This window comes from Dysidea avara, chromosome 12 (assembly GCF_963678975.1).
Source record: "Dysidea avara chromosome 12, odDysAvar1.4, whole genome shotgun sequence".
Taxonomy (NCBI): Eukaryota; Metazoa; Porifera; class Demospongiae; order Dictyoceratida; family Dysideidae; genus Dysidea; species Dysidea avara.
In genome coordinates, this window is record NC_089283.1 from 6,999,184 (window position 1) to 7,012,460 (window position 13,277).

General features: G+C 38.2%; 2 protein-coding genes across 4 annotated transcripts in view; one reads left to right on the forward strand and one right to left on the reverse strand.

Annotated features, from left to right (window-relative positions):
• The window catches only part of LOC136240369 (armadillo repeat-containing protein 8-like), a 43,286-nt gene that overhangs the window by 12,822 nt on the left and 17,187 nt on the right, over positions 1-13,277 (forward strand). For all 3 annotated transcript variants that reach the window (XM_066031324.1, XM_066031325.1, XM_066031326.1), the window contains 3 exons: positions 340-513; positions 2,638-2,724; positions 2,774-2,866. In XM_066031324.1, the coding sequence (XP_065887396.1) occupies positions 340-513; positions 2,638-2,724; positions 2,774-2,866 (354 nt within the window). The remainder of the gene's footprint in view (positions 1-339; positions 514-2,637; positions 2,725-2,773; positions 2,867-13,277) is intronic.
• Positions 4,855-6,050, reverse strand: LOC136241048 (uncharacterized). The gene has a single exon (XM_066032230.1). It carries the CDS (start codon positions 6,004-6,006, stop codon positions 4,975-4,977), a length of 1,032 nt encoding a protein of 343 aa, XP_065888302.1. The 5' UTR covers positions 6,007-6,050; the 3' UTR covers positions 4,855-4,974.

Here is a 13,277-nt window from a genome sequence, read left to right on the forward strand (position 1 = left end):
GTTACCCCTGTTTTACTGATGTAGCTACCCAATAACCGATTGTATTGCTCTACAAGTTTCATTTGTGTATAAATAAGTGCATAACTTGTCCATATGACACAATAGTACAATTGAGCAGCCATTTAGCAATGGTGGAAGCTTCATACTACATGGACAGTTTGAGCATTCATAAACATAAGACCACAAGTTTATACGTACTTCTGTAGTTTTCTTATAAGAATTGTATGTTTTGTAATAAAACAAGTGCTTATGAAATGCCACAGTTTGGCATGCTACTGTATGTTGTGTTGTAGTCTATACTGTTTGTTAGTGTTACATTTAGCATTGTGATTTTTATAGACTATTGACAAAGAAGCAGTGTTTGACTGTATCAGTGATGCTCTTAATAAAAATATAGAATCGATGATATCTTTACGGCTGGCAGCTATCAGATGTTTGCTTAGTCTGTCAAGGTCGCCCGTACAATTACAAACAACCTTCAAAGATTATAACATTTGGAACCTATTACAAAAGGTTTGTGGATTGAATATAATGCATTTGCATATGTTGATAATGGACTTTACATTCAGTACATATGCGTACCTTTGAATGCAATATACGTGCAAGTAGAAGGGATTATAGATTTTTTAATGTAATATACCATCTAAGTTAAGTGTGCTCTATTTCCTTTGCATGGCAATAATGCACATTTTGTGTAAACAGGATGCAACCAACGGAGACACTAGAATGACCACAATTACACTGTGCATCCGCAAACAGCTATTAATAAAATGTTTGTAATTCCAGTACAATAATCATGTGATTCAGTCTTAAATTGTTCACTAAATTGTCCCCCATTGTACACTTCAAGTCCAGTGAATTCCTTAGATTCTATGGCTGTTATTGACGGCTTTAACCTTGCTGCATTGCTGGTTACACCTCAGGCCAAATGCATGAATGAAGTTGTGCATACTGTCCATCACTCATTCCAATACCTTGCCCTCTTGAGTTGTTGTCCTCATCATCCTCTCGCAGTCCCAACAAATTCTGAATTTCAGATTGTTTGATAACTCAGCACTGATTGCTTCTGCTAGTCATAAGTACGTATGTACTAGTTTTCTCACTATCATTGTGGCATTCCAAACTGTACACTGGAACCTTGGGCAGTCTGGCACATACGTACGTACTACTATCCGTATTTCAGAAATGTCCGTAAATAAGAAATACAAGCTGATGTGTGCTAAAGCATTACGATGTTGTTGTTGCTATCAGTTAGTGCTATACAGTTTTGTTGGCAGAGGGAAAGTCACTACAGTCACTCCCTGGGCTGTAAAAATGTATTATCACCTAGCAACCAAGTGGTAGTTATTATTAATAGAATAAACAAGTCACCAAACAGGTCAACAGTAACTTTTAGGCTCTCTTCCTGTGCTTTCATCTGACTCAAACTTCATAATGGTCAATAGACTACAATTCACTTGACCAATTTGGGCTGTGCAGACAGAGGAGGTTCCCAGATAATAGAGGTGCCAATAAGGGAGGTTCCACTGTATTAATCATGTACTTTCTTGCAATTACAACTCTGGATTCATGCATAAACCAGTAAAAGCACTTGTGCACTACAGACAATATAGCATTCAGGCATGGTCTCAAGCCAAAATACTAGCACTCAGCTTCACCTCGTGCATGTAAAAACACCATTATGCTAATGTGGCTGGTCAGTGTGCTCAGTGGCTGGTCGATGAGGAATATTGCGTATGTATGTGCTTACATCATTAATTACAAAAAATTTTAATAAAAAGCAAAGGGACTTCACTTTGAGTCGAGCATCACCTCTCTTAAGACGAAGCGGGCCAAGAGACAAGTGCTGAAAGAAACATTCCTAAAGTGGCAATTAATAGACTTATGAGCATGAATACCAGTTTATGGTATGGCTGCGAGCTGGTATGAACGAAGAAGACAGAACTACAGTCTTATCACTTTAGTGCAGTATTTGTCAAAGTACGAGACAATTGTATACCTGTATGTATAGCACTTGTACTTGACTGCTTACTATGCACATTCCTCTGTTTTATCTGATGCATGTAGGAGATGATAGTTTAGAATTGCTCCATTGAGTAACTAATGTGAGCTATCACTAAAATATGTCACATAGGAAACATCTGCTTAAAGGTTATTAAAACTACATTATGTATATTTACATATTTCACTCATTACTTTTGAATAGCACATTCATAATTATGACTTTATAATTTTATTAACATTGGTACAGTATTATAACATTAAAGGGCTGTAGTACAATGCATGCATGTACGTACGTACGTACATATGTATGTATATGTATGTATGTATGTGTGTACTGTATATGATTATATTATTGTATGAGTGTATTGCGTACGTCTGGGCATTCATATGTATGTACATACAGGTCACCCTGTATGGATCTACAGCATGTACAATGAGACCTTAGTTATGTGAACAGCTACAAAATGTGTTCTGATAAATGAAACCTATTTAGGACATTTCATTTACTATAAAAGCACACACGCTACTCTAACAGAACACCTAGTTGCTACTGCTTACTGTTAAAATTGCCATATATGTACATGTATACATGTACATCCGTCCTACATGAACAATGTACCTGTATATTTTTAGACGTTACGTTCTGACAACACAGATGAGGTGATTGTTTCATCTGCAGTGATGTGTAACTTGCTCCTCCCCCTATCATCAGTTCAGAAGGTGCTAACTATGTTCCTCTACTAACCCATTGATTGTAATACTCTAATAGAACTTGTTGGAAGGAGAAGTGATAGTGGAGTTGTGTGTGCTAGTCAGTAGTGAAGTATACAATGTCAGGTTGAATGCAGTGTGGGCATTAATGGTATAATACATTTGTGTGGTCGTATTAATACTAAATAACATTAGAATTGATTATGTTTGAGTATGGTAGTACTGTTTAGTAGGATTATCCCGTAAAATGAATGGCACCCACCAATTATGTTGTATGGTTATTAACTATCATAGAAACATTATGTATATTCAGTGAAAATCACCTCTATGGAATGGTTTCGTGCAAAACATCTACATCTAATCCAGTGTTAAAACAAGAAAAGATTTACAGAAGGTCAAACAATGAATAACCCATAGCCATGTGGATAATCCCTACACTACCATGTTGCCACTATCTGATCAATGTCGAAGTAGCCAAGTAGCTATGTTGTAATCGCTATCATCATTCATATCTCTTGTTTGGCTACTTTTATCGCTACTTCATTTTAAAATTAATTGCACTGGTTTTGTTTGCTTTAAAATACATGTAGAATTAAACTTCTGCTGATTTCAGTTATTTGGTAACCTGTTTATATGTAATACAAAACAGTTAACCTGTCTGGTCTAGAAAAAAAGTCCAACCCCAGGTCACTAGTTCTTATAGACTACTAACTTCTTTGTAGACCCTTATACCCCCTTTCATATGGTAACCTTTAAACCAGGTTGAACCCACATTCAACCCGGGTTAACACGTTCATATGACCACCATAACCAGGTTGAACCCAGAAGTCATAACCGAGTTCCAACCCTACAAAGCAGTAGGGTTGAACTCGGGTTGAACTCAGTTTATGGCTTCAAAAGCAAGTTGTGGTTTTTAATGAAGACATAAAATGCATAGAAGACAATTATCACTCAATGAATACTATCATGTGATGATTACTTGTGAACAGAAACTGGGTTGACCCTGGGTTGAATGTGGGTTATTCAACCTGGGTTGAACCCACTTTTGGGTGGCCATATGAAAAGGGTGTTAGACTGTCACCATCAGTGCATAAATTGCTAAACAGACATTTGAAATAGCTATATGAAGATTGTTTTACAATTATATTGCAGTATGTTCGTGCATGTATATAGCGGTCTTGCTGATGTTTCCAGCACATTTTGTCTAACATCTTTCATCTGGGTTGAAGGCGTTCTCAAGGAGCTACTGCTATAATCATGCAAGAATATTAGAATATATTATCTGCGTTCATACTACGTACATGGCTAGTTATTTGTGTCTTCGTGACCCTTGGTTGGGAACTGTGGGACCTAAACTATGTACATATGCAAATGATCAAATAGGTGTGATTGTATGCTAGCATGTATATGGACTGTTTTGCTGTTTAGCTGTGGCAGTTGGTGAATTATTAATGGAAGTAATTTCGCAGGCTGCTATGGTCTCAGTCACACAACTGTCCTGCTCAAAAAACCCTACCCCCTCCCCCAACCCCTTTAATACAACTGTCTTGTGGATGCTTAAAGCTCCAACACAAACACAGTGCTTAACAAATGCACTGCAGATGCCAGTCCCAATGCAAATGCTCCATATGAAGAATGAAAATGTAGACAGAAAATGTAATTGCATTGAACTAAATTGTTTTGTCCACTACTATACATGTACAGAGCAAACAAGTACTGTATAAGGAAAAAATAGTTCAATTAGAGATCGTAGAAATAAAGAGTAGTGAAACAAGGGAGGTCACCTATACCTTAAAACAATAAGCCTGGCACCATTCTTTCCATTCTAATGCAATGCACTTGGATCCACAATAGTATGTGTTCGCTCAGATGTCACGACACAGGGCCATAGGGTTACTAAATTACTTAGACCCCTGTGGTCTGAAGTCTAAGTTATTTAGACCCTTTATGTAGTTGTTGTACCTTAACACTACTGACAGCTGCTTGTAACAGAGAAATGTAGCATTCAACAAGCCATTACTCCGTTACAGGTTTAAAATTAATTTTCAGGTGGTGATGTGTTGCCAATGCTACCAGTGCAGGTGCGCGTAATACATGAAAAGAGTCTAAGTAACTTAGACACCTCCAAATACCACCAAATCCACCACAAAAAAGGGTTTTAAAAAGTACTGTATAGACACACTAAACCTAGGAACTACATGTGTGTAGAAGTGCATTTGATGTGAATGTTTACAATTTAGTGGGCCTTAAAAGTAACTTTCATTGAATGTACAACTCCAGTTGATCCATCAAAATAGATCCATCAGCGAATTTGTTTGCATGACACATTCTGGCTTCTATGTAACTTGTAGTGGTTTCATCCAACTCACGATAAAACCATGGCAGAGTAGGGATATTACAACAGTCAATACTACGATAGCAGTTCAATCCGTCCCACAATGGGTCGTTGAAGTAATAACCTGTTTTATTTCCTGTAGCAATAGACCCTGATTCACAGTAATAGTTAGCTCCCACAAAAGAAAGAGGTTGGGGTCCTCCACCAATAGCAGTAGCACATGGACAGTTGAACCCAGGATCAGTTCTGTTATCCCATTTACCATGAGCATATGTCCACAAATGTTGACGAGGATCTCCATAGGTAATTGAAAGTCCGTCAACGTAGTAACCATCTATGGTCTGGCTTTCACGATTCCCCCAATGAAAAGCAGCTACTAGTCCCTTCTGGTATCCTCTTGCTCTGCCACACACCCTATGGTAGCTTGTTCCATTAGTGGGGAAGGTGGCTGAAGCGCAAGTTCGAGTGCCATCACTGACCACACGACAGTAGCGGACACCAGAGTAAGAGTCTTCCCGCCATTCACCTGGACATTCATCTCCTGCACTAATGTCAATGTTAGCAATTCTTTTCCATCCTCCACCTACACCAGCACAAAAGGGGACAAAGCCATCGGCATTAGAAATTGCTGTCATGTTACAGAAAGTCCATGTGCTATTATTGATACGATAGTATCCTGATTTGTCACCAGTTGCAGGATTGTTGTTGTAAATGTCTTCACAAGATGATTCACTATAAGTCATCCCACAATACACTTGTCTCGGGCCATCAGTGATCCAGTAGTATCCTGAGCGCTGTTGAGATTCAGGATTTTTATTGTAAATGTCCTCACAAGATACACCGGGGTGAAAGGGAGGTGTAAAACGATATGCATTACACTGCAGCTGGTCAGTCTGAGCCATCACCAGTTCCTTGGTGAGGATAGTTGTAGCAATGTAAAAGACTACCAACATCATCACTAATATAGCAAACAGTACTCAATATACTGTATGACTGTAAAACTGACTGCTATAAAGTGATGTTAACAGTGCAAGACACTTCATTTATGCAGCATCTTCCACTGAACATTTATCCATATACAGTCATGTTCTAAAAATAGGTCAATGCACATTGCTGCAATTGATTCATTAATTTTTAAATTAGTTTACTGTTTACACAGACGCTTAAATTTGCTCCTGGGGAGAGCGCTAGAATGTGGAATGAAATGATAGTTTGTTATTTTTAGTTTTGACCTATAAAAATTAAATTGTTTATACTTAATCATATTCTTGTGAGGTCTAGCCATAATTGAAGTGACTGTTATTCTCCACTAAAATTTTTTGTACAATTACACCCACATGATGACAAGCAGACCTTTATGCTTTTTTTACAAAGTGGATCTTTAAAGTGTGATATGGTGCAGGTAGTATGCATAAGGATGTCCAAAAAACTCTAGTGGGTCTGGATACTAAAACACTGGATTTGGTCTAGTGCTGAAAAGAATAGCAATTCAAATAGTTGTGAACAAAATGACCGATTATTTGATTATTTTTTAAGCATAAACACTGAAATCTTTGTTGAGCAGTAAGCATAAACGCTATTTCTATCTCTTCTAAAATGGATTCTTGCAGTGTGAATGTACCACTTTGTTCACTATCTCAAGCTTGGCTTCATCCATCTGATCACAGTGTACTACAGTGCTAATGAGTATGTGTGCTAATGAATTGCTCACATGTGTCCTTAGGTTCTTGAGCAAGTAACAATGTACGCCACATTATTGAAATTTGTGGCTTCTGTGCAAAATAAATCTGTCCTTAACTGTAATTACTCACTATATGGACATCCCATGTAGTTGCTACTTGCCATGTTCACTGCAATGATGTCTATATAGTATTGTGTTGCTACAGGGGAAGGAGGAGGCCAGCTATTGCAATTTACTGTCTGTGCAGTTACTCCTTGCATAGGTATTGACCTCACTCCTTAACTCTATCACATGTCTACTATAACTATCCACCTCTTTATGCTGTGTGTAGACTTACAACCTTAGTGTCACTGTTGTCACACATCCGTAGTTACATATTGGTGGTTAAAGGATCCTTAGTGCTACTAGAATAATCATGAACGATACCTTGCCATTCTTTACACCTTTTCATGGTTAATACCTTGGCTGTAGGACAAGCTTTGGTCTGATTACCACTACCCTATTTATTAGAAACTATATATAAAGTTAAAAGGCTGTCCGTCCATCCGTCATGCTGCTTACTCGCCAAACTTGGAACGAATTGGCACAATCTGTGCTAATAATGAAGCACTCATCATCTGGCTACTCTAAGATAGTTATCCCAAGCTCGCGTGCTTCAGTTCGTTCTGTATAAGGAGAAGGTGTAGAGGAAACTTGAGCAGCATTCCTTTGAAAACCACAGCACATACTGTTCAAGCGGTAGAATTCCTGACTAGCATGTAGGAGTTCGTGGGTTGAAATCCACATGTTGGCAGATTTTTTTTTCTTTCTACTCAGCACCATTTTGTGCACACCTTTCAAACTCGACTTTTAGCTCATTGTATCTTGGTATGTAAAGCACATATCGATGCAGAATTTTAGTGAATATAAATGCCCATCATTTGGCAACTCAAGTGTTGTAGCAAATCAATACGTGCTTTTTGTTTGTTCTTTATAGGGTGATGAAGACACTGGTCTAGGGAAGGATCTCTGAAAAGTTGAGCTACATGCCTGTCAAAACCACGAACAAACAACTGTGGCGATCTGTGCACCTCCCATAACTGCAAGTTATTATAACCAACCTGGGTTCAATCCCCGCCTAGGTCATAACTTTTTAATCACTTTTGGGACCTTGTTGATGCACCTTTTTGTACTATCTGTTCCATGCAAGTCTTCATCTACAAAACTCTTATGTTCAGTTTTTCAGCACTGGCACATAACTTCCTTACATCATAGGGACTCTTTTATAGCACTTTTGGGGTAGGGCAGGCAAATTGCCAACATATTTGTCCATCTGTGTGTGTTGTTTTAGAGTAGATAAAAGCTCCTTTCACACTTACAGCTGCAGTATCCAAAATATCTACAAAACTGGTGCAGAAAGTTGTACCAACATTTTGGCATACCATACTAAAACCACTAATGGCGTATGGCGCCAAAGTTTTGCGCAGATCACCCGAATCTCCGTGAGCAAAGGTTCTAAACTACTCTACTTACTTTAGTGAATGTCTTCTTTAATAATACTCACACAACAGTAACAAATTTCTTCTTGTTATGAGACAATGGGCCTTAGTATGTGCAACTGCCATTTTGATTATTATGTAGACACTAATCACATGATGCAATAAATGAATTTTTGTGGTGAGACATATGGCTTCATTTTTGTTGGCTTCGATACTGCAACTGCCACCTTTAAAAAGTGACATTACCATACACACTACATAGCTACATCAGCAGTGCTGGTGTTTAAGGTTTGGTCACACTCCCTGTTCCGGGTATTAAAATGTTTAATGTGGCGTGTGCATGTAGTAATGTCAAATGAGGTTTGGAGCATTTTCATTGAAGTATGTGTACACTCTAGTGCTTGCATTGTTCTGATTGCATATGTACCAGACATGGCTAAAGCACTTAAGCACTTTAAACACTTGCTTGAGAGCATTTACTGTTTTTGAAGCATTTGTGCTTGTGTTGGTACATAAACGAGTACTTGTACACACTTTTTTAGCAGTTACAGTATAAAGCACAAAAGCTGCATGCCTTAAAATTTCACACTGTGCTTAACACTTGCATACTGTGCCTCCCACTTATAGCAGACAATATATTTTATTTCTTTCTTCTTGCATTGTACAAGTTGGAATCATTTCACTAAACGTAAACATAAAAATAGAGATGATGGTGGAGAAAAGGTAGTCAATATGATCTTCCTAATTCTGTGGGTGGTATACCACATGTAAACACACAATATCTGGATTGACCAGATTGAAATGAACAGGAACAGGCAATCAACGGAAACAACTAGGAACAAGTGACAATGAGTTACAGCATTATATACAAGTAGAAGTAAAAATTATGAATTTTAAGCTGGATTAGGGATCAAAGAACAAAAAAGCAGGGAAACAAGGGAACAGCTAAAAGTTGTGGAACAAGGGAGGTTGCCTATACCTGCAGATATACTAGTGGACATCTAATCCCTAATTCAGTCATGGTTATAGACTGAAGAGTAGGGATTAGATATCCACTAGTATATTTGCAGGTATAGGCAACATCCCTTGTTTCACAACTTTTAACTGTTTCCTTGTTTCCCTGCTTTTTTGTTCTTTGATCCCTTAAAATTCCTAATTTTTCCTTCTACTTGTTTGTTTCCTTTTTAATAGCACAATTATGACTACTGAATCCACTTGTACCACATTAAAAGAAAGAATGATGCCAGGCATTCCATAAAATAAATTTTCATCTGAAGGCGCACCCCAATAGTGAATCAATTACGCACTGAAAGGTGAGGTGGCCATTACACTTCGTTTGTAGCTATGCTCCGCTCGTTACACAGCTTTAAAAGAGAAGAACAGTATTGGAAACTTCTCTGCAATGAATTCAGTTGCTATGGAAAATGTGGTCAAAAAGTATGACACAGCCAGAGGGGAAGCCGTATCGTGCTATCGCAAACCGACACCTTGTGTTGTCAGCAAAAGAACTGGAACACAAAGGAAGACAAAGGTAAGTCCATGATACATGCATTGTATGTACTGCAGTTGGCGATAAGGCACATCTCAGGACGAAGCAACGTTGAACAGTGAAAAAATCAAGGCCGTATGTACCCTTATCCATTGTCATGTTATGCTTGGCTGAAGGCATCAGTTAGTTAATTAGTTAGTCAGTTAGTTAGTCAGTCAGTCAGTCAGTAGAAAATTTAGTTAAATAGGAAATTTTTAAAATTCCATAAAAACTTGTTGGAAGGATTTGGGGTCACTCTGAAGGCAATTTTGGGCTTGGCTATGCCTAACCAATACTGCCAAGCTATTATGAAGGAAATTTGAGGCTGGTTTTAGGGTGATATTTTTGGACAAGAAAACCCAAAACTGCATGATCCCTAATGTACAATACTACCATACTGTATGATGAATAACCTATGGGGAAAGAAGAAACCTTGAATATTGGAGCAAAAATACCCTAAATATATAATGCAAGTATTAGTAAGAATTTTTGCATCATCATCAGCTCCTGTAGAGTGATTGTTTAGTGTGGCAGGGAAAGTTTTTGACCCGAGAGGTGTAGATGAAACATTTTTACAGATTAATGTTGTAACAATAAATGAACATAGGGCTCACAGTTCTGTTGATGTATGTTGTTAACTAACTTTAAGTGATATATCAAGCTGTTTTGTAGTAAGTGCTTCATATTGTAATTGAAGCATTTACTATATAATAAAGCATTTGCGCTTGTGTTTAATCCCTTTTGCAAATGCATGAGGAAATGCTTTTAAGAAGTTGACCTCAGTAAGTCTTGACCCATATATGATAGACTACTAACTCGAGTAACTTCAGTTTTGTAGCCCACCAGACTGTCTCTATCTGTGCATGAATTTCTAAAGAAACAATTGAAATAGCTGTATAATGTTTTTATAGTAGTGCGTATATGTTTGCGCATGTATATAGCGGTCTCCCCAATAGAAATGTTTCATGGGAGCTTAAAACTCCAACACGAACACAAACGCACCAGTCCCAATGCAAATGCTCCGTATGATCGAAGAATGAAATTGAAGATGCAAATGCACTGGACCAAATTGTTTTTTTCCACTACTGTACATGCATAGACATACGTACTATAGAAACTTCAAAAGTACAAACATAGATCCTACATGTGTATGTATATAAGTGCATTTGCCAGTTTAGTAGACCTTAACAGCAAATTTCATTGAATGTACAACTCGAGCTGATCAATCAACATAGATCCTGTGCTATATTGATTTTGATGACATATTCTAGCTTCTATATTACTTGTAGTAGTTCCATTCAACTCACGATAAAACCATGGCTGAATAGGGATATTACAGCAGTCAGTACTACGATAGCAGTCAGACCCGTCCCACAATGGGTCATTGAAGTAATAGGCAGTTACATTATGTGTAGCAATAGATCCTGATTCACAGTAATAGTTGTTTCCCACAAAAGAAAGAGGTTCAGGCCCACCACCAATAGCAGTAGCACACGGACAGTTGAACCCAGTAGAAGTTCTGTTGTCATATTGACCATGAAGGTATGTCCACAAATGATGACGAGGCATTCCATATGTGACAGAAAGTCCGTCAACGTAGTAACCATCTATTGTCTGACTTTCACGGTGCCCCCAATGAAAACCATTTGCTGCTCCCTTTTGGTATCCTCATGCTCTACCACACACCCTATGGTAAGTTGTTCCATTAGTGGGGAAGGTGGCTGAAGCACAAGTTCGAGTGCCATCACTGACCACACGACAGAAGCTAACACCTAAGTAAGTGTCTTGGCGCCATCCGTCAGGACAGTCATCTCCTGCGCTGATATCGATGTGAGCAACCCTTTTCCATCCTCCACCAACACCAGCACAAAAAGGGACAAAGCCATCGGTATTAGAAATTGCTGTCATGTTACAGAAAGTCCACGTGCTGTTATTGATATGATAGTATCCTGATTTGTCACCAATTTCAAGATAGTTGTTGTAGATATCCTCACAAGATGACCCACTATAGGTCATCCCACAATACACTTGTCTCGGGCCATCAGTGATCCAATAGTATCCTGACCGCTGTTGAGATTCAGGATTTTTATTGTAGATGTCCTCACAAGATACACCGGGGTGAAAGGGAGGTGTAAAACGATATTCATTACACTGCAGCTGGTCAGTCTGAGCCATCACCAGTTCCTTGGTGAGGAAAACTGTAGCAATGTAAAAGATTACCAACATCATCACTAATAGCAAACAGTACACAATATACTGTATGACTGTAAAACTGACTGCTATAAAATGATGTTAACAGTGCAAGACGCTTCATTTATACAACATCTTCCACTGAACATTTAGTCCATATATAGCCATGTACTAAAAATAGTTCAACGCACATCTATTGCAATTGATCCTTTCCTTTCTTGATTAGTTTACTGTTTAGTGTTTACACAGACACCAGCCAGCCTCAATTTGATCCTGGGGGAGAGCACAAGAATGTGGAATATTAATATGGAATGATAGAAAGTTTCTGTTATCCTAAGTACACTAAAATTTTTGTTGCGATTATACACACAGGGTCACAAGCAGACCTTTATGCATTTTTTGCAAAGAGGATCTTTAAAGCATGTACAGCTATATGCTGACCAAATAGTCAAATATCCAAATAATCGTTTCAGCACTATTTTGATGATATCTTAGCTGCTAAGGCAGCACAAAGTTGATTGTGGCTTCTCTTACATGTTGGGCTCTCAAGAAGTGGCACATAATACTAGTGTTGCACCGATAATAGGTTCAATAATCAGTATTGGCTGATATTGGCTACTAGCCGATTAATCTCCATTTTAATAAAGTTATGTGTTGATGATTTAGTGGTGACTACAGAGTGATTTAATAATGATGAGAATGTGTATTAGTGTTATTAGTGTATATCGGATCGGTTATCGGCTTATTCTGTTGCTTAATATTGGCTATCGGAATAATCGGCTAATTTGGTTATCGGTGCAACACTACATAATATAACACTATTGGAATCTGTTAAAGGAATCCATTCTTAATCCCCCCTCACCATATGGACATCCCACGTACTACTTACCATATTCACTACAATAATTTCTGTGTAATACTATGCTGTATTGTGTCGTGCCAGTTGCAGGATCCTTACATAAGTACAGAATGTTTTGATCTCTCTCCTTTAGTGCATGCATGTATTCACTTGTCTACTATAACTATTCACCTGAATGTGGACTTACAGCCTTAGCCTTTTGGTGTCACTGTTGCACATCTGTAACTACATATTGGTGGTTGAAGGACCCTTAGTGCTACTAGATTAACCATGAACAGCGCCTTGCTGTTCCATTCCATGCTGTATACCTTTCATGGTTAAAACCCGACTGTAGGACAAGCTTTGGTCTGTTTACCAGTGCCCTATTTATTAGAATATGTGACAACCACATGTTTTACTGTCATTAAACCTATTGAGGTTTGGAGTACTTTCATTAAGGGATGTATATACTCCAGTACTTGCATTGTTTTGATTGCATACATACCAGGCAG

Excerpts from the sequence above, each read along its gene's own strand:
- LOC136241048 (XM_066032230.1), bottom strand. The coding sequence starts at position 6,006 with ATGATGTTGGTAGTCTTTTACATTGCTACAACTATCCTCACCAAGGAA.